Source organism: Poecilia reticulata, linkage group LG13 (genome assembly GCF_000633615.1).
Source record: "Poecilia reticulata strain Guanapo linkage group LG13, Guppy_female_1.0+MT, whole genome shotgun sequence".
Taxonomy (NCBI): Eukaryota; Metazoa; Chordata; class Actinopteri; order Cyprinodontiformes; family Poeciliidae; genus Poecilia; species Poecilia reticulata.
In genome coordinates, this window is record NC_024343.1 from 22,953,668 (window position 1) to 22,980,445 (window position 26,778).

Genomic DNA, 26,778 nt, shown 5'->3' on the forward strand with positions numbered 1-26,778 from the left:
TCTTTCCAGAGAGATTGAGGGAACACTACAGAAAAGGCCACAGACGGATAGAGAAGAAGAGCACCACTTTAGTATGTGAACAATTAGTTTCACTTGGTAGGAAATTGTTCTTTTCATTAGTTACAGCAAGTACAATCATGAAAACATGTTAAATTATGCATTAAAGAGCCACTCACTTCTTTTGAAGTTCTGGAGTTTGTCAGTCGCTGGCTACTGCAGGACGAAGGCACTGCAAGCAGCTGTAAACGCAACCATAAAAAGTCATACAAATGCAGACTTATAAATAAACCACAGAGACAGTAGTGGGGTAATGCACTGCCATGCAAAAGAATTAATTTGATTTACTGTAGTTTTGTGTGATATACCAATTGATGAATAGTTGTGAATTGTAAAAGGAAAAAAATAATAATTTATGCTTTTAAAAATCCTTTTGAAATTCAAAATCCAAAACTCGTCGTGTGCATTTCTGTTGTTGTTCCCGTTGTTTTGCTTCATAGAATCCCCCTTTTACTTGTAAGTAAGGCTGGAAGCCTTTTGGCATTTGTCTCTGCCAAATAAGCACAACTATCAGAAGACTGAATTGTTTGCCCATTCTTTGTAAAAATGCTCAGTCGGACTGGAAATCACCTGTTCACAGAAATGTCTTATCACAGATTCATAATTGGATTTGGGTCTTGGTTCTGACTGGGCCATTTGAACATGTGAATATTGCTTAATCCAGACACTTATAATCTGGCAATGACTATATGTTACAAATGCTTTTATGTACAAAATACAAAAATCATATCTTAGGTTAGTATGTTTGGTCAGCATGAAAGTTAAGTTTATCTGCAAGGAAAGAGGGTTCTTTGACGCAATAACAATGGGAAGCGTTCAGGTTTATGTGATCAATCTCGTAAAATCCAAACGAAAAACCTTCAATTCTAACTAATGCAGAAAATGTTGAAAGATGTAAATACTTTTGTAAGCCACTGTATTTTAGATTATGGAGAACAGGAATATTTCCAAGGCCACAGTTTGACAGCTCAATCAATTAACAGCTATAAAGAAGAAACCCAAGCATGACAAGCATATTCCCCTCAGCAGTATTACCTGCCCATCAACAGGGATTACTGCTAATGATGTCCTTGTGCTTCACACTTATGGAGTTGTGGATAATAGTATCAACTGCCTGCAAATGCTAAGCCATGAACACCCAATGATGCTTTTCACTGCAACAACGTGTTGAAATGAATCGATTTAGACTGCGGCTCGCATTCATCTGCTGTATGAAGCTGCTGCATACTGAAGACGCGAGCTTTATTTAAACAGCGCTTGGAAGAGTAGTCCTTTAATGGTTTGACACTGAGCGCCCTTGACGTCCCTCCCACGCCATCCTCAGCGTTATCGGCTGTGTTCCAAGACCAACCTCAAGACAGTCTCCTCAGGACTGTCGCCTTAATAGGACAGCTCTCCTCCTCTTCCTCTGTCTCGCCATCCATCCTCGGCTGTCGTTACGTCTACCTCTTCTCCCTTCTCTCTTTCACTCCCTCCCTCCAATAATTCGTCATCTTGCCATCTCTGCCAACGTTAAGGTATGACGGTCTCCGCACCTCAGCTCGCTCTCAGGAGAAAGAGACGCCGTCAGAGTGAACGGCTTGCTTGTGCACGCATTTCTCTATCTCTCAGGAAGGAGTGAAGCTGGCCAAGAGTGCGTAAATGTAAGGGCTAGGCAGTGTTTGTCCCTGGTAGAATGAGAGGATGAGCAGATTAGGCAGGAGACAGCACGTATACAAACTTATCATTAAATACCAAGCTGTTACCGAAGGAGAGTAGCTGGCAGGCCAGTTGATTGTCAGAGTGAAGTGTGAGGTGATGACAAGTCCTTGTCAGAGAGACGCAGGTCAAAGCCACGGATCCGCATCCCCAGCTGTCTGGAAGTTTATTTTCCACAGAGTTTGAACTCTGCTCGTGTCGTTACAATCATTTAAGCACCAGCACTTTGGGGGGCTCATCACTTTGCAGGTCTCAGATCTGTGTTTTTTTTTTTTTTTGTCCGCAATCAGCCGCCAGTCTATAATCGGTATGCTGTTACACCAGCAATAAAACAAGATAAGCACAGCTTGCCTTATGTTTGCATTGCCTCATTAGCTGCAATCAAGTACAGTCCAGCTAAAAATTGCAGCTCGCACCTTTTTTTATTTAACTCACAACTGTGCTAAAAATTCTCCACTTTTTTTTTTTTATATTTCCTGGCCATAAGCACTTTTCCCAAAACGCCTAAAGTCACAGAGGCCCTGAGGGAGGCTGTAGCCTAAAGGAGACGAGAGCTCATGACTTAAGGGTGTGCAAGCTAACGGATGAGAGGAAACGGAGAAGAACAGAAAACACATTGGACAACTTTATATTGTGGCTAAGAAGCTGCATCTCATGTGCCACTCTGCTGCTGCTGCTGCTGCTCTGGTTATATTGAGGAGCTTATCTGTAATTAAAAAAAAAAAATACAACGGCAGAAGAAATTTGAATGAAGAAATGTCACAAATTGTTCTGTATCAATAAATGGTGCAGTGAGCTTAGAAACTGTGTGAATCATATTCTCTGGCCTCCACAGACAGCAGCACTCAAACTAATGATCACCAGTGGGAGATCTCAAGTGATGTGTTAGATAGCTCTCTCCTCCACAAATGAGGGTTAGCTGTAAATTGTGAAGGGAAGATGTGCATTTGCCCAGCAACTTTACTGAGACATGCCCAGGAAAGTATTCCCGGAAGGACTGGAGCTGTCTAGAGACTCCTGATGGGATATCTTCATACTTATGGTATTTTCATATAACTTAGATAAGGGATAACATAACTTAGGGAGACCATGGGTCACCGTGTGCCTCTCTTGAGTGTACATCGATTAGGAATAACATTATGACCACTAAGAGGTCAAGTGAATAATTCTATTTACCTCCTAATCACGGCACCTGTTAGTGGGTCAGATATATTAGACAGGTAACGGAGGCAGTTTTGTGTGGAAAGTGAATATTAGCATCAGGAAAAATGGGCAAACGTATGGATTGGAACAAGTTTCACCGGGGAAGTTTTCACTGTAGACCCTAGACAACTGGATCAGACCATCTCTTCATCTGCGTTGGGTGTTCTCAGTCTGCAGCAGTCAGTTTCTATTAAAAGAGATTGAAGAAAAGGACCTGTGGTGAACCAGCGACAGGGTTACTAATGCATGAGCGGTCTGTTTTATCAGAGCTGCTGAAAAAGTTAATGTTGCCTCTGAGAGAGAGGCGTAAGACTACATGAAACAGACCGTGTTCTGTAGCCGTTGGAAAGTAAGAGAGATTCACAACTGGATTACTTGCACAGGTGGCATTCGATAATGGCACAAGGCTGGATTTCACTGATCTCATGAGAGCAACTTCTACTTTCACAAATGTTTGTGGAAGCAGTCTTACTGCACAGGTGCTTGGTGGTTGTTTGTTTTTTTTTTTACACTTGTGGCCATAGAAGTGATTATAAAAACCAACTCAATGATTTGAATGGATGAGGAATCGCTTCCAGAAGCACAGCCCAAGTTGTGTGCAGGAACAGGACAGTATTCCTTGAACTATGTTTTAGTGAACGTTTGTGATGATGATTTTCTCACTGGTAACAAGCGAACCAAAATCAGCACAAAGTATCGCTCCGTGTTCAACTGAAAGTCGTTATGTTCATCGATACTAAAAGCATTTTCCCTCCAAAGTGGAATCTGCCGTCAGGCAATCAGAAAATATCCTTGGATGAGTCGCTCTGTTTTACAGCAGGTTGTAATGTCAAAGCATGATAACGGAGGTATAATCTTGTAAATGTCACTTTCTTTTTAGAGGTGTGTTTACTTCCATAAGCTGCAAACATTTTCTGCTACATACAAAAGCTCTGGCAGCTGTGTTTTAAAAAATATTATTTTATGTCTAGTAGAAGATCAAATCTAGATAATGTTGCTCATCTCGAAATTTGTCTTTGTTTTGTCTATGTTCCAGACTCACATGTGTGCTTTGAGCCAGCAAAATTCAGAATAATAGGAATCAGACGAATTTAAATATTTCTACTGTGCTGTAATCTTCAAAATTGGAAAAGCCCAAATGTTGACAAGCCGTCATTTATAAGCCTTTTTTTGAATCCGTTTTAAGAACTTCCATATGAGTTTCAAATCTCGGCGTATTATGCAAATACTTTGAAGATGGCAGCTGTTCTGTAAATCAGATATTATTTACATGACAAATCATTACTTAGCCAAATGAAAACACGTTTTGTTTTGTTTTTCTCCAGCAGACACACATACCTCAGGTGCTGTTTCCTTTGCTCTCATCTCTGACGACGACAAACTGTAATTCTATCCTTCTGAGGCTAAAACAAGATAATAAAAAAAATTGATGAATGGAGCAGCAGTGCTAGCGTAGACTGAGGTAATAAATATTTCATAAAAAGTGGGCCTTGACAATAAAAGGAAAACAAAAACAAAACTAGATGCTGTTCTTTTTCCTCTATCACAACGTCCATGAGGAATTATCTATTTTCTTTTAGGATTAGCAGAGAGAACACTTTTCTTGACAGATGCATTGATTACAGTAACTGGCCAAAAACTTCAGATACCGAAATAACTTGTTTGAGCACAACATCGGAATGGTTTGGGAATGGTACTATAAAGTTGAAATAGTACTCCAAAAAAGGAGAGTCATTGGAAAATTATTGTACAGTTATGTTTTTTGGTGACATTTTATAAAAAGACCTGAAATGACAACCAAAAGTTTAAAAATGATTTCCAAACTCTCCACAATGAAAACCATCCTGACATGGAACATGAAATGAAAACAACATTTCAAAAATATGTTTATATCTGTAGATTGTATTTAACTTAACTAGGATGTCACTAAATTAATATAAATGTGGACATTGGAACAAATGTGGAACATTTTTTGTAATTTGTTGGTTTCATTTGGTTTGTGGGATAATTGAGCGAGTTAATTGTCAGTCGGCTAGTTAATGGGTTGGTTGTTAATTTCTCGGTTGAGTGGTTTGTCATTTTGGGGATGGCCATTTGATCTTTTCATTTACTGATTAGTTTATTGGTTAACTGACTGGCTGGTTATTTAATGGGTGATTGGTTGGTTTTATCAGTGTGGCATATATTACTCTTGTAAATCATCGTGTTCCCTGGCAACAAACACAAATGATCATGTATAGTCGTTAGTCATTACAGCCAGATCTAATAAAATGGTGTGTTTTGCCAAGGTGGATTTTAACAAAATGAGTGTAAATTAGCAGTAAAGAAAAGGAATTAAAAAATAGTGCAAAACCTCCTATTTACAAAGTTTCCTGAGTGGTGGATTTTGTTTAGATAATGAGGCTGCTCATATTCAGTCTGTCTGTAAGATAATGCTGTCTTTTTTGTGCCAAGACAACTATTTTTCCTATAAAATATTATTTTCTGTAGACAATGCTTTGGACTTCTTTGTCTGCGTTACTGCAGGAAAAGTTCTGCATCAGCACAGGGGCTTCCAGCTAATCATCTGAATATGACAGAGAGCGTACTATCACGAACCAGAGAAATGAATGAATATGCCAGGGGTAGATTCCTGCACAGTCATATTTCTGTCTTTACAAGCACTTTTCTGCTGAAACTTAAAGCCAAACTTGGATTTATTGACGTAAAGAGAAAAAAAATCTCAGTTATAAGTCACCACATGTGGCCTCATGCTCATTTGTTGCAGACAAAGGAGAGGGGATACGGCAGATAAAGACCATAATAGAAGAGTGAGCAGTGATCCTCTGTGGCTCACTGTGCTCTCCATGCTTAACCCAGAGCTTTCTTCCCCATGGTAAACATAAGCTCATTAAATTTATCAAGACTGTAATAAGAAGACCTCCAACAACAAAAGGACAGCTTTGTTTATCAGCTGATTTGAAGCAATAGCAGACGAACCAGCTTCACTTAGAGGGAATTCAGTGGCTCAACCTTATTGTACTTTATCAATGAATCTCCTTTTGAAGCCTCACATACTTCTACAGCACGAACAACGCTCTAGTGAGCGACAGTGAATGTAGGGCTGCCTCAGTATGAAACAAAGGTCTGAGAAGAAAAGAGATTGGTATTGGTATTGTTTCTCTGATCACATCTGCAGTGTGGCAGCAGGAGCAGCAAATAAACAGTCGACTTGTTTTTGGCTCCAGCACTTGTGTTGTTTCTGCACTCCCAGTTACTGTGGTGGCAAATGGTCTGTGAATGGAAGGGGAAGTTCTGCTTTTCTGCTCCAGTTTTTCTTTCCAGTAGTTCAGTATTGTTGCCATTCATAAAGGAAATCGGGCAGCGAAGCACAAAAAAAAAGAAAGTTTGTCAGGATAGTTTAGTGGGGGTTTTGCACAGAACATTTTCAAACATTTGAGATGCTTGTTGCAATCAAAGGTCATACACACATACTTGAATAGACACCAATATTGAAGGTCTCATTGAATAATGATGGGCATGTCCTTGTATGCAGACACCAACACACACACACACGCACACACACCATCATAAGGATGCAGACAAATAAAAATAAATGTCCCGGGGTCTTTGACTCTGAAGTTTCTCAAACATCTGTTTAACATAAATTAGCATTTGGAAAATAAATGTAATGTTTTGCGCTGTGGTAAAGAGATGCAATGAATAAAGCATGAGGAAATGCAAAAGAGCACAACTCATTGCTCTCCCCCAATCCCCATTTCCTACCTTATCCGGTCCACTCTGCAGGAAAATGCTTGGACATCTACAACGCAGTTCCTGTTCCCATCCAAGATGGCTTCTCTGTCAGCCCTATAGAGTGCATGAATTCACATGTAAAAGTTTTTTTTTTTTTTTTGTTCCTGCCAACTTGAAATTTACAGTGCAATGCAAATCTGTATCCAGCAGGCATTTGTAAAAGTGTACTGTGTCTATGCTAAGCTCTTCACAGATCCCCTCCTAAGGCTGCGGCTGCATTTTCAAAAGGCTTGAAAGTCTTTCAAATATACAATGGATGGGGAGAAGGCAGCTCTCAGTGTCCGAGAAGGAGTAAACCACCAGCATGGAGAACTGCTCAGGACTTTTGTTTTCTTAAAGTAATCACAGAGAGTTTATGTGCTTTCATGAGGACATTCACATTCTGTAGTGTGAGCAAAAAAAGTGATAAACTCATGACTTTTATATAATTTTCAAGGGAATTTCCACAAGCTTTCAGATGGTAATGGACAGGAAGACAGACTGGCTAATGTGCCTCATTCATGTCATCATTTTTCTGCAGGGGTGCCGTAGTGCTGCTTTACCGTACAACCTAATCATTCAAAGATGTTTCCTGTAATTCTCATCCATCACATGGTTTCCAATTACAGTTTGCTGTTTTCATATCATGTGCTTCTGACTCTGAGCATTTCCACCCAAAGGGATTCTCAGATTCGAGGTATTACCTTTCAATAACACCTGAAACAAGACTTTCCACCTCAGATTGTTCTGGAGTCCAACAAGTAAAGTGGCATTTTCACCCTCATCATCAAGAAATGGGCTTATTTCAATGGTGGATATGAAGTCTATTAAAAATATGCAAAATATTGTTACCAGCACAATAACCAAATGTCCAAAGATTACTATATGTCAGTAAAACATTAAAAACAAAAAAAAAAACCTTTCCACTAAGCTGCAACCACTTTAAAGAGAAACATAGAGTTGATGAACATTTCAACATGTAGAACTAAATGACAGAATGACAGTGTTTTATAAATATTGAAATGTTTTTTTTTATGTATTCCCAACATGGTTGCAGGATTTAGACGAGCATAAATGTAAAGGTGATGTAACTGCATCTGGACCTGTGATTGGATAAAATCACTGCATTGTAGCAAAGCCACAACATTCCCAGTTTTGCTAAGTATGTACATCATCATCATCATCATCATCATCATCTAAATGTTTCTATTTATTGATTCTATCATTGATTAAAGTTACTGGATTTGATCAACTTTTTATTAGTTTTACTTTTTTAATGATTGTGTTGACAATATGCATTTTTTTATTAGATGGAGGACAAGAAAGGAAAGCATTTATTTTATTCTATATAAACTGATCGAGACTTACTGAGTAACTTTTTATTGTTCTTCACAATAATACAACATTTTGTTTTACTTTTTATATTATCTCTAATCATTTGTTTCTTCACAAGAAATATCCCACTCATTACATGGAAGAAATTTGCACAATCTTAGCTGACCTCATGTTCCAATTTTTTTTTTTTCCCAAATCCCTAGCAAATACAAGAAATACTCCATCTTGTCCCATATTATCATCTTTCCTAATGATGCAGTGGATTATAGAAGCGAGAACTTTAAACTTTAGTTTATATACAGAAGAAGTAGCACTGCTGTTGGAGGTTGTTCAAACTGTAACTTGTGACAACTTTTTTTATTAAAGAGTTGCGTATTTGTGTTTAAATTGGAAATAATTTTAAAAAACGTTTTCTGTAAGTAACATTTATGAAATGAAAAGTAGTTTTTCAAAAATCTGGGAAAGAAAACTTGCTTTGTAAGAGGAGAATCCACAAATAACGGTAAAAATCATAAATTAATTAGGAAATTAACCTTGTGAAACATACAACATGAATAGCAACAGATTTTTCATTAAGCTGAATAGAAAAGTAAGTACAGCCTTGGCCTGTGAAGCAGTTCTCATTTACAAATGTCCATATTTTTCGTCCTTTGTAGACATTTCTGAGATTTTTGATGACTCTTCCACATTCAGTGAAGCTTGAAATATTTAAACTGCTCTTACATGTTCTGCCTGATTTTGAAACTCAACACAACATGAATGTGAATTGGAATTAAATTCAGTCGGGCTTTTACAAGGCCATCTAAAATCCACACTTTTCATTCTGAATCTGTGGCTGTGCCCTGAACTTTATTCACGCTGAAAAGATTCAATTTTATTTCTTCCAATATTTGCACAGCTATGCATCAGAAAGGATATGGGTTTCTTGTCCTGACAAGATCTTTGGCCTGCACCAAACACTCCTGCTGTGATTGAAGTAATACTTAGAATTCTCTTATGTTCTGTTTCAAACAGTCTGGTTTTTGCCTTTGTTCACTGAGGATTTAATTTTTGTTTTAATGTTCTTTTTGCACACCGGACGCAAAAAATATTCTGAAGCACATCCTTGGTTTATGAATTACGTGTAGGCCCTTTAATACAAAAGTGCCTCTTAACACTAAAGACAGGCAATAATTAATATGTTGTGCATCAATAACTGTGTTCTTTAAACGAACTGGTTTCACATATCTTTACACCTTCAGAACTTTTAAGAAATTAAGAATGTGTGGAACCTCATTTTGAATGTCCGACATATGTCTGGTTTATGGAAATGACATAAAATTAGAAAATGCCATCTGATTTCATAAAATTTCATAAACGCTTCCTATATTACTAGCATTTAATGTGTAACGTAGTATTATTTCGTAAATATTTGTGTCTAAAATTCTTTTGTTCTCATAATTTTTGGCTAAATTCAAAAAAAAAAAAGTGACAATACAATCATGCAGCTTAAAATGTCAAGCTTCCAGTCAGCATGTAAACACTGGTGGGTGTAAAGCAAAAAGTAAAGTTAATGTTTATAGAAAGAGAAAGACATTACTTTGGTTTAATAAAAACACGATTTCAAAGAGTATTTTGACAAAGAAAAGAAAATGCAGTCAGAACAATTGGAACAAAGATGCAATCTTTGTAGTGTTGGAGAGGCTTTTGTGGTGGCTTGTAGGTGCCTGAGTGTGATAATGCAGACAGCTCCTGTTCACTGAGAGACCGCATTGTCAAAAGATGGGGAAAAAGAAACTAAGCATTGCACTGTGGGAAAATGAATCTGGATATCGTGGAGAGCATCAGATATGAGATGAGGATTCCAGCCGATATGAAATCTGTCGTGGATTCTGACGACCCATGTAGAATTAAAAAACAAATATTAAAAAGAGGACTCCTCATGTTGTGAAAAATAGTTGCATTGTTCAGCATTTGCAACATGCTTCAGATTATCTCCCTCCTTTTGTAATAAATGTTTCCTAAAACATGCACCATGGACGTGTAAGAGCTGGGACTTGCTGTCCAATATTCTCATATTGATTTGGACGCATAGATTCTATGAACCACAAACATAATTGTGATCTTAGTTATTTATTTTCCATTTCACGGCTTCATTATTGGCTGGAGTGATGATTTGTAAGCAACATACTAAACTGATAGCAGCTAAAGTAGGAAAAAGTTTCTGTTGTCACAGTTTGATGGTTAATTACGTAGACTTGATGCAGTTTGTGGCATATGGGCCCATACATCTGCAATGCAACTGAAAGTTAAATGTATCATCATTTATTTAGCACATGGCTTTTAAATGACCACATTGCAGAATTATATATAACAGCATTTAAATTCTCACCACCTTCACACCCTTGATTTCCTTGGTAATTAGGATGCAGTTGCAAACATGTCACTAATTATGCTATGCTGATGATAACCAAGTGTAATGTTTACTGTAGTTGTAAATCAGTCAGTTTTCACTCACGTCTGAGTCATACGGTGCCTTGAAAAATGAGTTGTATCACTTGAACTTTACGAGGAGACAGGTTTCATATTACAGCCGCAAGTTTATTTGACCAAATTCATATAGTTTTATTTTTTCTCATTCTTCATAAAAGAGCATTGTATCCATCCTTTTTTTTTTTTTTTTTTGGTTGAGGTACTGCTTCTTACGACAATTTCTTCCTCTGGGTTTGGCTGTTGTGTACCTTTCTGATCTTACTTCTTTACTTTTGGACAGTTGTGGCAACTAGGTTATACAACTGGGAGCAGCTGATTAGAATCTGAGGCTCAAATAACACCTGTACTATGACCCCAGATCTCAGAGGAGTTTAAAAGGACACTTAATGGAAGCATAGCAGAACCAATGAGCAGATAGGAGGAGGATCTTCCTCCTATCTGGGCAACGATCATATGCCTCTGACTCCAGTCTCTCTCTACCTCGCTTTCTAATCATACAATTAGACAGAGATTTAAAGAGGAGTGGTATAAACAAATGCGATGGATCAGCAGTGCTTGACAACAAGTGTTGGTGACATTCAGTACATGCTATTTTGAAGTATCACCCCTGCTGCTTCGATATTTGAGTTGTCAGCATGTAATGACACTCATGGGACTGTCTTCAGTCAGAATCCTCTTCAGGATTGTTGCAACATTTAATTTCCCTTTGAATAAAGTTTTTTTTTTTTTATATATATTGAATTGAGTTTGAATATGGTTTCATTTGAGTTCTGGCTCTATGTCATGCTGAAAGTAAACTTCAAACTCTCAGGTCTTTTGAAGTCTCTAACAGGTTTTCCCCCAGCACCACCTGCTAATCAGCGCTGTGTAGTGCTAGGTTTCCTTAACACATAGCGTGTGGCTTGTAGGCCCAAAACTTCAATTTCAGTTTCATCTCTCCAGAATGCATACTGTTTGTTGCGTTTTCCAAATGGCTTGTTGCAAACTGCAAGCCAAACTTCTGTTGGCTTTCCTTCGATCAAAACTTTCTTGTTGCTATTCTACTTTCTAAAGGCAAAATTTGTAGAGCTCACAACTGAAATTATTGACAGATTCTCCCAACAACACATTTTATCTGTGCAGCGCCTCCATGTGAGTTTTTTTTTTTCTGCTTTTGTGATTTATGCTCTCCAGGCCCAGTGGGTGAGTTCAGGTGGACGACCGTCACTTTGTCGCTTTTCAGTAGTGTCCTGATCTGTGTAATTTTTTTCTTCTTTTTTTTTTTGTTAGCTAATTGAACAAAGTTTGGAATAATTTCTTAAAATCAAATCAGCTTCAGAATTCTACACAAAGTTGATATTCATGATGTTGTTTGGTCAGTAATGTTCTCTATCTGATAAATTACTAATAAATTGTATCAGATTAAATAAATGCTGGGAGCTTATGCACTTCACAATTTCTTGAGTTATAAATGATACACTGCTCAAAAAAATAAAGGGAACACTTTAACATTTAAGTGAACACTGAAGTGTTCCCTTTATTTTTTTTAGCAGTATATTTATGAAGATAAGTGAAATATATATATATATATTTTTTTAGACTTGATAAAAATAAAAATCTCTCATAAAATAAAAAAATAAAATAAGTGTAATTTTTTTGGTTGTAATGTATCAAATGTGAAAAGTTCAAGTGGTATGAATACTGTTTACAGATGGCTAACATCAGCATAAGCAGATAATCAGTGATGTGGTCTGCCTCTTTTGGAAGACCATATGGACTAAAAACCAATCTTTTCACTCCCCTCTGCCTAACGTGCTCTTCCTTTTTCTGACACCTACTCACTTTTCTCCACCCTGATTAGCATGGAAATGTGACGATGTAACGTGACATATGGTGTAAGAGCAGGATTCATGGGAGGGGGTTTAATGTGCATACTTTGAACCAGCAGCTACATTCGGTGGTTCGTGCAAACCTGCAAGGAAATTTGTCTTCACATCAGCTCATGCATAAAAGCGCTGTGTGCTCACCACACTCCTCCTCACACAGCGCAGACATGTATGCGTATTATCGGTGCTGTGCACACACTCAAATCAGCTCCCTTACAGACAAGATTAAGCAATCTGTCTTCATTACTCTTAATTAGAAAGACACCTTTAGGCATTGATTATGTGCGTCAGGCAGTTGTATTCCCTGGTGGGAAAAGAAAACACAGCTGAAATTTAGTAACCGATTGTTTCTTTGGACATTACATATTTTCCCACCTATGTCATGATTGATCATTTTCTCTCTTTGCAAACTGAGTTACTAAGAGTAAATGTATTACTTCCCCCCACCCCAACTTTCTCATCGTTTCTGATTTAGATTATCTTCCCTCCCTGTCTTCACTGTTTCTGTGCTTTGATCTTGGTGATCACCTGGTCCTTTGCCGTTCTTTATCCAGCACCAAGCTAAAGTGCTGAAGACGAGATTGGACTTCAATAGAATTTCCATGGCAACAGATTTTCAATTTAACCTCCCCGATCATGTTAGTCTGACAGTTCGTCCAGAGAGAGGTGACTGATGTGCTGCAAACTTTGATCCTGATCCTGCTGATCTTTCAATCAGCATGAAATGATATTTTATCAACTGACCGCCATTTTATCATTAAGCTTAGATTTTTTGCTGCTTCAGTCCCCAAGGCAGCGCCTTATTTTAGAGATATTATCTGAAGGCATGTAGAAAAGTCGAGCTGACTGACATTTTAGGGTTCTCGTTATAGGGGTGTTTTATGAGTTTTATGGACTAACGCAGCCAAAATCAAAGTATTAGTGTCCATTGAGAAACTAACTTTTTTTTTTTTGCTTTTTGTTTGTGGTTATTTCACCCCCTTAAAAGGAAACTCATTCCTTCTTTACTGCTCTGGTAATATAGTTTTCCAGCTTTGATAAATCCTAAATCAAATAATTCCATAGTGTAATTTTCTTCCTTTCTTATTTTCTTGGATTAAGAGAAGTATCAGTCGAAGTTATAGCCATTATTACATTTCCTGGCTCCTTCGAGACCATCTCCTATCTCTATGCAGATAATTGTATCTTCTGAGAAACATCATGAGTTCTTCAATGCTGTACATGGATCACAAAGAGATTATTACTTAGCAGTTGTAAAAAACAAAATAAAATTCTATTTTCTGACAGTTTGAAATATATCCAGAATGGATATCTATAGATCACAAGTAGAGTTTTTATCATATCTCATTCAAATGTTGGCACACAGATCGTCATATCACGAGTAATGATATGATGAAGTCTTGACGTTAAATGCTATTTTTGTATTTCAAGATCATTCATTGAGTGCAGTTTACATGGCAACTCATGAAGAAAGATCTCATCTGACCCACCTACCTGTCTCTAATATGTCACAGCATTTGGAACAAATACAGTTTTATTAGAATCAGACTTTTAAACATTGACTTTATAACACTGAATTTTTTTAATCAAATGTCAAGGAAGCAGAACTACTGTGCTTAAAGTGGGTAATTAGCTGGATTGAACATGAAACAAGTACTCAGATTTCTTACAGCAGTAGCTCTGGTTCACTTTTGCCCTCTGTGCCTTTCTGTCTGACAAAATGCAAATCTCTACATTTTGTTAATTTACTACAAAGAAGCTATTTAAAAAATCAGCTGTAAGTGGTTGAAGACGTTCAGTCAAGACTTTCAATGTCAGCTGAATGAATCTGAATTGCTACTCGTTTGAAATGACATGAATGTGTGCAGTTAGGGGTCTGGGTAAGACGTTCTTTATTCAGCTATGAGAAATCAATAAACCTCTCCAGCATATCAACTTCGCATACATCTAGTGACTGTCATGGTGTGTGTGTGTGTGTGTGTGTGCGTGTGTGTGTGCGTGTGCCTGCGTGCGTGTGCGTGTGTATGTGTGGATGTCTCACCCTTTCCATAGAAACTCTTTATTTTTTCAGACCAACGCTTTAGTGGCTTGATGTGTGTGTCATGAGTATCTTGACAACAAAAGAGAGACAAGACTATGTCATTGATCAGGAGTGGTGTCTTCCATCATGTGCACAGAACGGTCTGACATCTTCATGCTGACTCCATCCTATCTGATCTCACCACAAACTGTGAAATTATCACTTTTTACTGAAGTCACCCTGAAAAACCTTGCGTTTCAGTGTTTTAAGTCATCTAAATCTCCATCTTAAAGATGCTAACAAAAGTTTTCATTCTCATTGAACAATTTCACATTTTGTCATTTTAAGAACACAAAGGGATTCTTCACTATTACTCGCCATGACTAAGAAGTTTAGAAAAGGGAATATAGAGCCCAAGCTTCTTCTTTTTTCTCACATCTTGAAAGAATCACCTTTTCCTGTATTTACAGTCACAGACTTGCTGTTGTGTCTGTACCAAATTTGCAAATTTTAAGAATTCAGTTTTTGCTCCAGCTCAGTTAAATCGGATTAAGATCTGCTCCAAATACTTTTCCAAGTATTGCAACTGTTTGACTGGACTTTAACTGGACCATTCTAATATAACTAAAACCAGCAAATCTCTGGTCCTATGTAATTCATTGTCTCACACTTTTCACACTTGCATTCAGTTACATTCATCTTCTCTGACGAGCTTTCCTGTCCTTGCTAAAGAAAAACATGACCACGCCATCATGCTACCAGTGGGGATGTTTGTTCATTTGCTCTGTTAGTTTTCCACCAGTTTGTGAAGTGGATAAAAGTTATCCTGTCAACATATTTTTACCCACCTAGGCTAATGAACTTTGCAACTCCTCTAATCTTGAACCTCTTGACTGCTTTTCTGATTAATGGGCTCCTTGCTGAGGCTTCCCTGTGGAGCTAAACACGAACATGCTGGCAAAATAAGTTTGGGCTCAGAACTCCGGTTGTTTCTGGATGTTCCTATAGACTCTGAAATCTGAGGAAACTGAGCTTTTTATGTTGTTGTTGTCTTCTTAGCATCTGGATGTCAACAGTTTGAATGGTTTTAAGTTACCTGGGTGTGCTCTATAAATAATGGTTGGTTGGTTAATTTTTTTTTTTTTTCAAAATTTGTTTTTCCACCACAACTTCTGATCTAAACATCTCAAAACTATGAAGAATTTTTGATTCTTCATATAAAAAGACATATTACTGTTAAGCAAAAGCTGAAGAACATTTACAAATCCTGGTTTGACATTTATTTTACAAATATTGTTTTGTCAGTCATTCTTTTGCATGATATTTGCTCTTGTTCTGTAGTTTAGTCAAAAACACATCTTTACGTGAGTCATAAAGGCCATACATGGGCGTGTTTCGAAGGTGTTGCCATTTATTTACTTGTTTTTTTCTTTTACTTCAAATAAATCTCAAGTTTCCTCCTTGTCTTGTTCTGTCACTCATCGATTCCATCTTTCCACAGCCGAGCCGCTGGATGGAGAGGAGTACCTGGACATTATAGGCATCATGAGAAACCAAGCAGGTCGTTATGAATGCAAAGCCAGCAACGATGTCGCCACACCTGATGTCAAATATGTCAACGTTGTTGTCAACTGTAAGTAGCAAGAAGCCGCTGCACATTAAATGCTTTCTGAATGCTCATGAATATTTTTTTCCCACATTTATTATTGAATTTTATAGAGAATTGATGCAAAGTAAACCTAAGCAAGAACTAGAGATGTCTTGAAAGTTCTGGAGCTCTCCTCTGTCGTTCCCAAAATGAAATCAGGTGGAAAAAAAGGAAGAGATGCCTTGCACTGATTGCCGCTATTACTTCTATGGCAGGTCTTACCCACCACATCGTCATTTAAATAGACACTTAGAATTTCAAAAAGAGGATAATTACCTCCTTTCAGTGGTCCATATTATTACGGATTCTAGCTCTTCGGGGTTTGATAGACGGCTCATGAGGCGTCGCTAAACTAATTACTCTTCAAGGTATTCAAAAATTCCCTTTGATCTGAACAAATCACATGTGGCTGTTTGCCCGAGTCGTACTCACACCAGGTCTGAGTGCCAGATAGGAGAACATTTCAGTGTATATTAAGCTTTCTTTTGGAATTTAATCTTAAATGGAAGATGGGCATAAATCCATTTGGAAAGCTTTGCTGGCAATTGTTTGTAAAGATATGTGCGCGATGAATACTAATATACCTGTTAAAATGGGGCGTTTTGTCAAAGGTCCATTTGTTATGTCAAAACAACAATCTACTTTGCTTTGGCAAAGTATTGTGTGGTACTGATGGGTTAAAACTTGATGAGAGCTTTGAAGAAAGGTCTGCTACAAAAATCTCATAAAGTGCACTTGATCTTGTGAAATGAGCTAAAAGGCTTTTTCTATAAGAAAACAGTCTCTGACTCTGTCACTGAGTTCTTAATGAAATGTCTTTGATGTTGGTTAATATTCAGTAGCTTATTTCGAGTAATATGCTATTCTAAAATAATTACTATGTGAAAACCTACACATTTTAATAAAAAACTTAAAAAAATAGTTTTAATTGTGGCAAGTTTTTCTTTTAGATAAAATGAAATGCTACGGGTCAATGTGATTTCTTGGTCTGTGACTTTGCAGATCCTCCGTCAATAAGGAAAACCCAGAGCTCAGAGCCTCCGGTGGGCCGCATGGGGACCCTGCAGTGTGAGGCTGCCGCCGTGCCCACACCGGAGTTTGAATGGTACAGAGACGACAAAAGGTAAAACTTACCTCACATCTATTTTTATCCCTTCGTGTTCATCAGCAGGATCTCAGGCAGCCACCCGTACGGAGCTGTGTGTTCCTAATTATGCCTAAGAAAAATATTACTGGGGATGCGATAAACTGTGGAATTTGAAACGACAGAAGATAAAATTGTCCTCATAAACGCTGGGTGTTTTATTCTTGTGGGATTTCTTTGACATTAAGTTCAAGATGGACAGAAATATTGACATTAATAAATTGTCAGTAATTTTACAAAACCAAATTGCATTGGAAACAACTCATCACAGACACTCCAAACAAATATTTATTTACATTTTGTTACATTCAACCACAGATTTGCAGAATGCTGTTTGGGTGCTGATAGGGAGTGACATTTGCTTCAGTATCCTTCAAAAATGCACTTTTTGCTGGCACTGTTTCACAACCAAGTTGAAGTCAGAGATCAGTATTCTGAGGACATTGGTTGGTAGCTGTATACTTTTTCCAACTGGTGTTGCTGTTTCCAAGTAGTGCAGGTTGTCATTTAGAGGACAATCTTTTTTTCAGCGTATAATTAAAACCATTTGCACCTTCAAATAACCAAAATGTAACTTTTTTGCAAAAAGAGTGACATGTCATATCACTCTGAACAGACCATCCCCACTGTCAAATATGGTGGTAGCAGCATCATGATCTGGGTTACTTTTCTTCAGCAAGGACAGGAAACATGGTCAAAGCAGAATGGAGCTAAATACAGGGCATTCTTAGAAGAAAACTTTATAGAGTCTACAGAAGACTCCAACAACTGAACAACCACCCCAAACATAAAGCCAGGGCTATAATGGAGTAGTTTAAAACAAAACATATTCATGTGTTAGACAGACACAGTCAAAGTCCAGGCTTGGACTCAATCGGGAATCTGTGGCAAGATCGAAAAATTGCTGTTCACAAATGTGTTCCATTTTATCTGACTGAGCTTGAGCTGTTTTACAAAGAAGGATGGGTAATTTTCAGTCACTAGATGTGCAAAGCCGGTATAGACATATCCTAAATACTCGCAACTGTAACTGCAGCAAAATCTGCAGTTCCACAAAGTATTGACTCAGGGGAGCTTAATATTTTTGTACGCCACATTTTTCAGTTTTTTATTTGTGCAAAATGTTTTGTATCATATATAATCTTTTATCCCACTTCACAACTGCATACCACTTAGTGTTGGTTTTTCACATAAAATTCCAAAGAAACATATTTATGTCTGTGGTTGTAATGTGACAACAATACAGAAAAATTCAAGTGGTATGCTTTTGCAAAGCCACTGTATAAGTAAATAAATTTCCCTTATGTGATCAATAAAGTATTCATCCATCAATTCCGTCCACAGCTAAGGTCCAGTAATCTCTTCTGTCTTGGCACAGAAGAGATTTTATATCCATTGTATTTGAAGTGTGAGTTCCTTTATGGGCTCACTTTGCCTTAAGGAGGTTATGTCTTGAAAAGGACTGTTTGTGACAGATATGTGATGGCTTTTTGCAGAAACAACATAGAAGGGACCTTGAACAAGAGGTCCCCAACTCTAGTCTTTTAGGCCCCGTCTACACAGAGATGGTTTTAGGTCTGTCCGCAATGTCTAGGCTGTTGATCCACATGGATTGAGCATCTTGGGAGATGAGAAATTATCATTTCTGAAATCGGTTTCCAGTGGACACATTTCAAAACGCTGGCTTTATGTTTCCAGGTGGCCACGTGAGACGTAGATCTGTTTTTAAATGATGAAAATGAAGTACAATCTCTCTCTATCCAACATGCACCCGACTCACAAATAACAGATATGACATAATCCAGTGTTTTTTGGATCGTTCTCTACATCATTTTCTGTGGCGCTGCAACTTGTTGTGTGGACACACATTTTTGTAGAAATATTTTTTTTGTAATTCTACAAAAATATAGGTGCATCCTACTGTCACTATACCTGAATCAATTGATTCAACTATTACTGGACCGCTGCAGAGCTGAATGACATGCTCAGGAGGGGATCCAGGTGTGTTGAAGCAGGGATGCAAATGAATGTTGCAGGTCAATAGCTCTCCAAGAACTGGACACGAAGACCTAAACCGACTTCCTAAGAGTTAGAGAGGGGAAAAAAACACGCTAGCTATTTACAGGCAGAATTGTTTAGCATACATAGGTAGCTACATTTATTTATCGTGAACAGTAAGTTACTTACTTGTACAATACTTAGTACCTTATTAAATAGTGCCTCCTATGTTGCAGTGTTTGTCTAAAATACTTGCTTTCACTGTTTTCTGAGTTCCAGTAGCTTTCCTTGCATATTGTCCTGTGTTGATTTATCTTTAGCTTCCAAATAAAGCAGAAACTTAATCACTTTACTGCAAGCTCTACACATTTTCTTGTGTCTCTTTGTCCATTGCTTATAATTGGATCTTTTCCTTCTCTTTCTCAAGTCTTAATAGACAATAGAACCGTAGTGGTCCCATTGTAATGTAGGATGAAATCATCATTGTAGTTCAATAATGACTAATCACCCACTTCAGCTCTCCCTTGGCTGTTAGTCTCTTAATTGAATGCTATTACTTGGGAAGGAGTGGATTTTTTTGACATTCTTTATTGAAGAGACAAAGGACAGATCATCCGTCTTGTTGTAACCAATTGTTTCATGAAGTACTGCAACTAAAAATCTCTTCCTTCATAAATCAATGAAAACACAAATCAAGCTCGTCGTGTTCCGTGCCCTATTCCAAATTGTGTTACCAGCCAGATGTCCATTAGAAAGCCATCAATTCAAGTCTCGTGCATCTGTCTAAAAAAATACTGGAATACAATCGAAATGAAATGATGCTCAAAGGTAATGACATTCAAGTTGTTTCAATTCAGCACTTGACTCTCAACAACCTCAGACATTTTACTCATTTGCAGCAAACTCACCTCCCGCCTCCTTGTGCTAGGAAAGCTTTGGCCTCTGTGGATAATAATAATAAAAAAAAAAAGAAATCAATGATGTGTAATTTCTCTCATCCCCCTGCTACAGCAGGAAAAGTTTACCGAAGATAGCAAGGAAATATTAGAGCAGTGGCACAAGTGTTATCAGAGGCCTGGTCTCCAAAGTAATAGGCCTATCACGTCTGAGCTTGAAAGGAGAGATTTATGGTCGCTGAAATATTTTTGCATTATCTGTTGTTTGCAACCTTCATCTATCTCAGTGGTTTTATCCCCTGGAGGATTCTGGCTCTGTGCCTCTTCGTGGCAACTCGGCTCCCTCTCTGCCAGTGGAAAGTGTTATTCCTCTTTCTCCTTGGATGATGATCCTAATGCACCATAAAACTGCAATTTAGCCATGGTTGGCTTCCTAATTTTATACGTCTTCTGCAAGAACTAAAGTTAATGCTCTGTAGCATATTCTGTCTTCCTTACCTGATTCTAAAGGTGATGTCTTGCTCATGAGCTTGCACGGTTCGTTGGTTTAACTTCACGAACACAAAGGTCATCGGTAAAATTGGCATTTCAATTGCCGTTTAATGATGCTGTCAAAATTTTGCTGAAGTTAAAAGTGATGTATTTAAAAGTCGACGCTTTTCGTTGCAGCATTTGATTTCCTATATAGATATACTACTGTGGACATTTTGATGCCAACTCTTATCCAATCCAAACTCAGATTTAACACAACCACGCTGGATCGTCTAAATTGCAGCCATGGCAGCAATAAAGGGATGTTAAAACTGAGCATACACAGACGCATTTACTAAGGCACATCCAACTTTTATATTGTAAAGGAGCTCTTTCTATTTGACTTTAATGCAATTAAAGAGCAACACATATTTTCAAATATTTTCTACTGCTGGTCAATAATCACTTAAACTTAACAACTGCTGCTAAAGTCCCTACCACATAACTCAACATTTGCAATATACAGGTTTATCTCAAAAACTGTGAACATTGTGAAAGTTTTGCCTGCAGATTAAACAGGCGGTGTTACGTAAACGCCATATTTTTGTGTTTTGCATTATGTTATAATGTTATTTCTTCATCAGAAACCTGCATGGACTGTTGATTTGATCCTTTCGTGCATGTTTGAGAAACCTTTTAATCTCCCGTGGCACTAATTCATCTGTGCAAAATAACTGGTGGGACCGAGCGCTGCCTTCAAGGACGAAGCTCCTCCTCAGAGCTGCAGCTTCCAAGCTTCTGAGCTTTCAACTCACAGAGCACCAGCAGCTTTTAGCAAACACCTGGTAGAACTGCACATGTGCTGAGCTCATTATACAAGCTACTTCTCAGAGAATCGCTGGTAAAAACATTGTTAATGGATTAATAGAGGAGCGGTGTTGTGATGACGTCCGGAAGGCAGGGCGTCAAAAAGAGCAAGAGTTTCTGGAAGAAACAGAGACTCAATTTCAAAACGTTAAATCACAAAGTCAAATTTTTGTTTTGCATTTGGTAGCACTTTATTTGAAGGGGTGTTCATAAGACTGACATGGCACTGTCACAAATATGACATAACACCAGTTATGAGCATAAAGAAGTCTTTATTAATATTTATAACTGTAGTAATGAAGTGCAATTCTGTAAATAATGACACTTTTAATGCAAAGTTGCATTAAAAGTCAATTGAATGTGTCGACGTATACCAACTGAAGATAATGTAGTTCATATATTGTGGTATAAAATAGCACTTTGTGGCTATAAATCACATACTGATTTTTAAACAAAAGTGCATATCAATAACGGGTAGAAAAGCTAATAATAATAACTCCAATGAGCAGCTAAATAACTTTCGAATCAGGAACTACCTCTTCAGAACAGTCATTTCCTGGCTGCAGTAGAAGTATAGTTTCACCCACCTCAGTTTAAAGAACAACGCAGCACTGGATGTTTTCCTTTGGGACCTTTGTAGTTAATATGCAGCAAATAAGGAATCAGGAGACACTAACAAGGTTGAGTCTTGACGGCCCCGTTATCTTCCATCTGCCTGTCATGTTTGTTAAAGCAATGCCTGTATGAGCCATTTATTTGAGCTGTGGGTCAACAGCTATATGTTCTTCACCAAGCCACCGTTTGCTTTAGGGCCTGAAGGGTTCAACAACTCACTGAGATGAGACTACCACTTTGCTGGTACTCCATTATACTCCATTATCCTCCATTTGATAGAGTATTTCAGTCACATGGAATGTGGAGGTGTGATTTTTTTCCAAGCTGTTTTTGTTCGCTTTATTTCAAGCTTCCTTTTCCACCCCCTGTCCTTAACTTATTTCATTTTTAAAAATCCAATAATTCTGAGACAATATGATAATGTTTGGTCAAATGTTTTCACTTCACCAGAGTTGAAAGTTTCATTTTCCACAAAAGAAGGCAGAAATAATTGGACAACCACATTATTAGAGAACACACAATGAGAGAAATTACTGATCCAGCTTCATCACTGTTTTTATTTGTGTGACACATTATAAATGAAGTTAGATTTTTGTAACATGTAGAAAGCCTTTGCTCTTTTTGTTCTCATTTTCCTATTTTGCTCTGCCACTTTGACTTGGAACTGTAACACAAAAGACATTTGTGTGCTTTTCTCTTTGTGTGTTTTAGTTTTGAAAAATATATTTTATCAGAAACAAAAAATAAAAAATAAGTTCCCAGTCTTTTAGTACAACTCTATTAGATCTTGTGTGTGTGAGTCTATAAACTGAATAAGCTTTTAACACAGGGTTATCACATTTCATTCAGAAAATAGACATTTGCTATGTAATTATGCCCTTACAAGTAAAAAAAAAATCACTTTAATCACAGCTAAATCAAAGCTTTTGTTCTTGTCAAGGTTTTTATTGTCACCTCTGTCACCTCTGCTGATAATTACAGTTCTAGAAATACAGATTTTTTATAAAAGTTTTTTTTCTTCATCTTTTTCTTTCAAATAATATTTCCGGAAGATCTCAGAAATATTCCAGAGTTTCAGCCAAATGTCTATACTCCCTGCATAGATTAGAAATCATATTTATTCCTGAAGACCATATTCTAAAAGTCACACCAGATGTCACCACAAATACTTTTCTGGAGATAAAGAATGGCAAAAAAAATTTAACCTTGAACATAATAACATAATAGTGGACCTTTCATACCCCAGCCTGGTATTTAGAGCACAAATACAGCTGTCATGCCAGATTATATTAGCATGGTCTTCATATAATTGCAGCTAATTGTTTCTCTTCAGCTCTTGTACTTTAACACAGCTTTCGTTTCTGATTCAACAACAAAACGTATGGGGAGAATAAGAAATTTTCATTGTGGACTCGACATATAATATATGCAAAACCAAAAGATGCCTCTTTTTTTTTTTTGCAATGTTATGACATAATTGGAAGTTTTTAAAGCTGGCGAAGCAAACTCTCTAGATTTGGAACAATTTGCTTGGCACAAGCATGTGAGCGAATGCTGGTGTGCAGAGCACTGAGCATAGAGGCTTAACTCAACTGTGTCTGTGTGCATCTCCACCTTCAGTCTGTCTCACACGAATTCGTGGACCCCCTCAGGCGATAAAGCCCAGCTCGTGCTCTAAAACAGAAATGAATCATGACTTCACAGCATCTCCCACAGCGCAACAATCTGAGAGCCCACAGCACATAAATAATTGGTTTACCTCAGAGGGCTGAGCATCATCTTAAATCAGCAGGCTGTGGGTGATAACTCATAGATACTTGATGTCATAATGATGATTTAATAATGTGATATGGTCCAGAGCAAACGGTCATCAATGTGAGGGAATTTTCAATTAATTTTTGGTAAAATCTCTCCATTAATACAGAAACGTGCCTATGTACTTACACCACTTAATATCTTTCACATTTTATTATCTTAAAGTAAAAAAATTAATAAATAAGGGATTTTCTCTCAATCACCACAAGTGGAAGGAAAAGGATGCAAGGTTTGCAAAATTTTCACAGATAAAAATCTGAAAAGTCCAGCATGCATTTCATTTTTGCTGCAATTACAGGAAAAACACTTTTGGTGCCCATCTTCACAGTCTATCCACATCTACAAACTAGGTTTATTCTGTCAACAGCAGAAACAATTGGCCAAATATGAAACGCCTCAACCAAAAAAGAAAAAATGCTAACTTTTGTCACCCAATAATCAAATATCTGTATTTTCTCCTAACCATATCTTGTGCCACCTGATATAAAGTGTCTTCTAACACGATTATTCTACATTTAGATTCTTCCATTTTCTTACCAGCTATGAATAGCTTTACTTTTCTTGCTAGAAAAAAAGTTTCCCTTCAACATGATGCTGCCACTGTTATGTTTCATGACGGGAATTGTGTTCTTCAGGACGATGTACAGACAGTGTTAGTTTTCCACCACACAAATCATTTTGTGTATAAGCATACTTATGGTCTCCACTGACCAGAGCACCTTGTTTGATGTGCCTGGCAAAAACTGCAGATTGGACCTTCATCTGATCTTTTTTTTGAACAATGGTTTTGTAAAAGCCAAATGTGTGGCACTCACAACTAATAGTTGTTGTGCTAACAGTAACTATTAATTGTGGAAAAAACCACACAAGCTGTGGATCATTTCAGCTCCTCCATTGTTAGCATTGGCCACTTTAGTGCTTCTCAGATTAATTCTCACTTGGATTACTCTGTTTTGGTTGGTTTGTAAGTGTGCCTCACTCTTTCCATGTTCTCTAAAAGATTTATACTTTAACGCTGACATTAAATGGACTAAAGGCACTCGCGTTTTATTTAGGGCACTCAGGATAATGGCTCCATACACACAATATGTTTTAAATTCTCATTTGTGAGAAACATTTTAATGTGAAAAGGTTGAAGCTTTTTTTTTTTTTTTTTTTGTAAGACACCAAACTTCTGACTTGAAGAATTTTCAAATAGAGCTGTCAGCTAATGTGACAGACAGAAACATTTGTTTTTTTGTCAGCTGATAGACAACTGTCACTACCCATGGACCATTTTCAATCATCCCTGGGTTGTGACTCTCAGCAGGACTCTCCACTTGATTACATTTATCATCAGCCTTGAATCATAACAGGCCTGTCACATTCCCTGGCAGTGATAACCTACTTTCAATGCTCCTACACATCGCACAATCAAATCTGTCCATCTGATGATTTGCTCCAGTGTTTCATCTGCGCCGGCCCAGGACCGCAGTCCGGCGTGAGCGCAGCGCGCTGTCCGCTAAATTGAGAGGTCAAATCATTTTGGTCTGAGGTTTAATGTTGCGCAGCAGCTATGTGAGGCAGGCGTAGAATGCTGAAAGACATCCTGTAGCGCTCTGCTGCCCTCTTCCTGTGGAGAAAGATACCAATTTCTTAAAAGCACTGCTCTGACAAATAAAGAAAAAAATAATTGTCCCGTTTCTGGCAATGTTTTCGATGAAAAGTTTCGGTCTTGTTCTAGATTAAGAAGCTGGCAAACATGCAGGAATATATATATATATAAGGATACATTTTAAATCCTTGCTGAGTAAAAGTGCAGATTGCAGATTAAAAAAAGTGCACCAAGGGAAGCAACGTTGAGCTCGTTGCAAGCTGAACTGAAGACAAAGCGCTCGGCTTTCTGCTCTTAAATAAATAACCTTCGCATCACTAATGAGAACAAAAGACTTGCACTCCGACAACAAAAGAAAGTTCTTTCATCCTCTTTAGGTCAGTTTACCCCCTCGCTGCTGCATCACTATCATCAATTGTAATCTTTTGTGAAAGCAGCTGTTTGCTCTCGGCTCCCTGCAGCTCTGCGTATTATCTGGTTTTCTCAGTGGGTTCGGTGGGCAGAGAGGCCTTTTTAATAGTGCAGTCACTTCTCATGAAAAAGCACCGGAGAATATATCTGCTGCTGCTGCTTCTGGCCTTATCTTTGCAGCCGAGAGGTTTGCTTTTAGATGAAGCGCGGGGCACTGCTGGAGCACTTGGCCTCTCTTCATGCTCTCTCTTTGACTTTCAAACACAAATGCGCTCGCCGCCGCCTCCGTTCCCAAGGTGTCCCCATGGTAAGGGCTTCAGCACTTTATCAAGTTCCCCCGCTCCCCTGTGTGCCGAATTATGCTGTGCGCTATGATGTGAGTTTCCCTTTTTATGTTAATACTTTCTATCAGCCGAGCATGCGTCAGCACAAACGTCTCGCTCTCCTGCTCAAATTCCGATTACCAATTACACAGGCTTAAGCAGGATTAAGTTGAGGCGCCTGAAATGAACTTCACCTCGTTCAGGATGTGAAAGGCTTCGAGCAAGAATGTATCATGTGCATCTTTTCATAAAAATACTTTTATTTGAGTATGATAATTAAGGGAATGGTTTTCAGTGGGTTGTACACTTTTTCTGAAGCATATTTCCAGAGGCATGTTGAGTTTTTAATTTGCTGCAAACTGGAGTCAAAGTAGACTTATGCCTGACGGTCATTTGTAAAGAGGTTTTAATTTTCACATTTTGTCAAATTAAAACCATATGTAAAAAAAATATAAATGAAATTCTGAAGTTTGGTTTGCTTATATGAATTGGAATACAAGTAAATAAGACCAAATGCAATAACCTCCTTCAGAAGTCACCTAAATAGTGAACATGTCAGTATAAATCCAGTT

At 37.8% G+C, this 26,778-nt stretch overlaps 1 protein-coding gene across 3 annotated transcripts in view; it reads left to right on the top strand.

Annotated features, from left to right (window-relative positions):
• The window catches only part of lsamp (limbic system associated membrane protein), a 761,955-nt gene that overhangs the window by 721,343 nt on the left and 13,834 nt on the right, over positions 1-26,778 (top strand). For all 3 annotated transcript variants that reach the window (XM_008426060.2, XM_008426059.2, XM_008426058.2), the window contains 2 exons: positions 15,926-16,057; positions 17,075-17,195. In XM_008426060.2, coding sequence (XP_008424282.1) covers positions 15,926-16,057; positions 17,075-17,195 — 253 coding nt within the window. The remainder of the gene's footprint in view (positions 1-15,925; positions 16,058-17,074; positions 17,196-26,778) is intronic.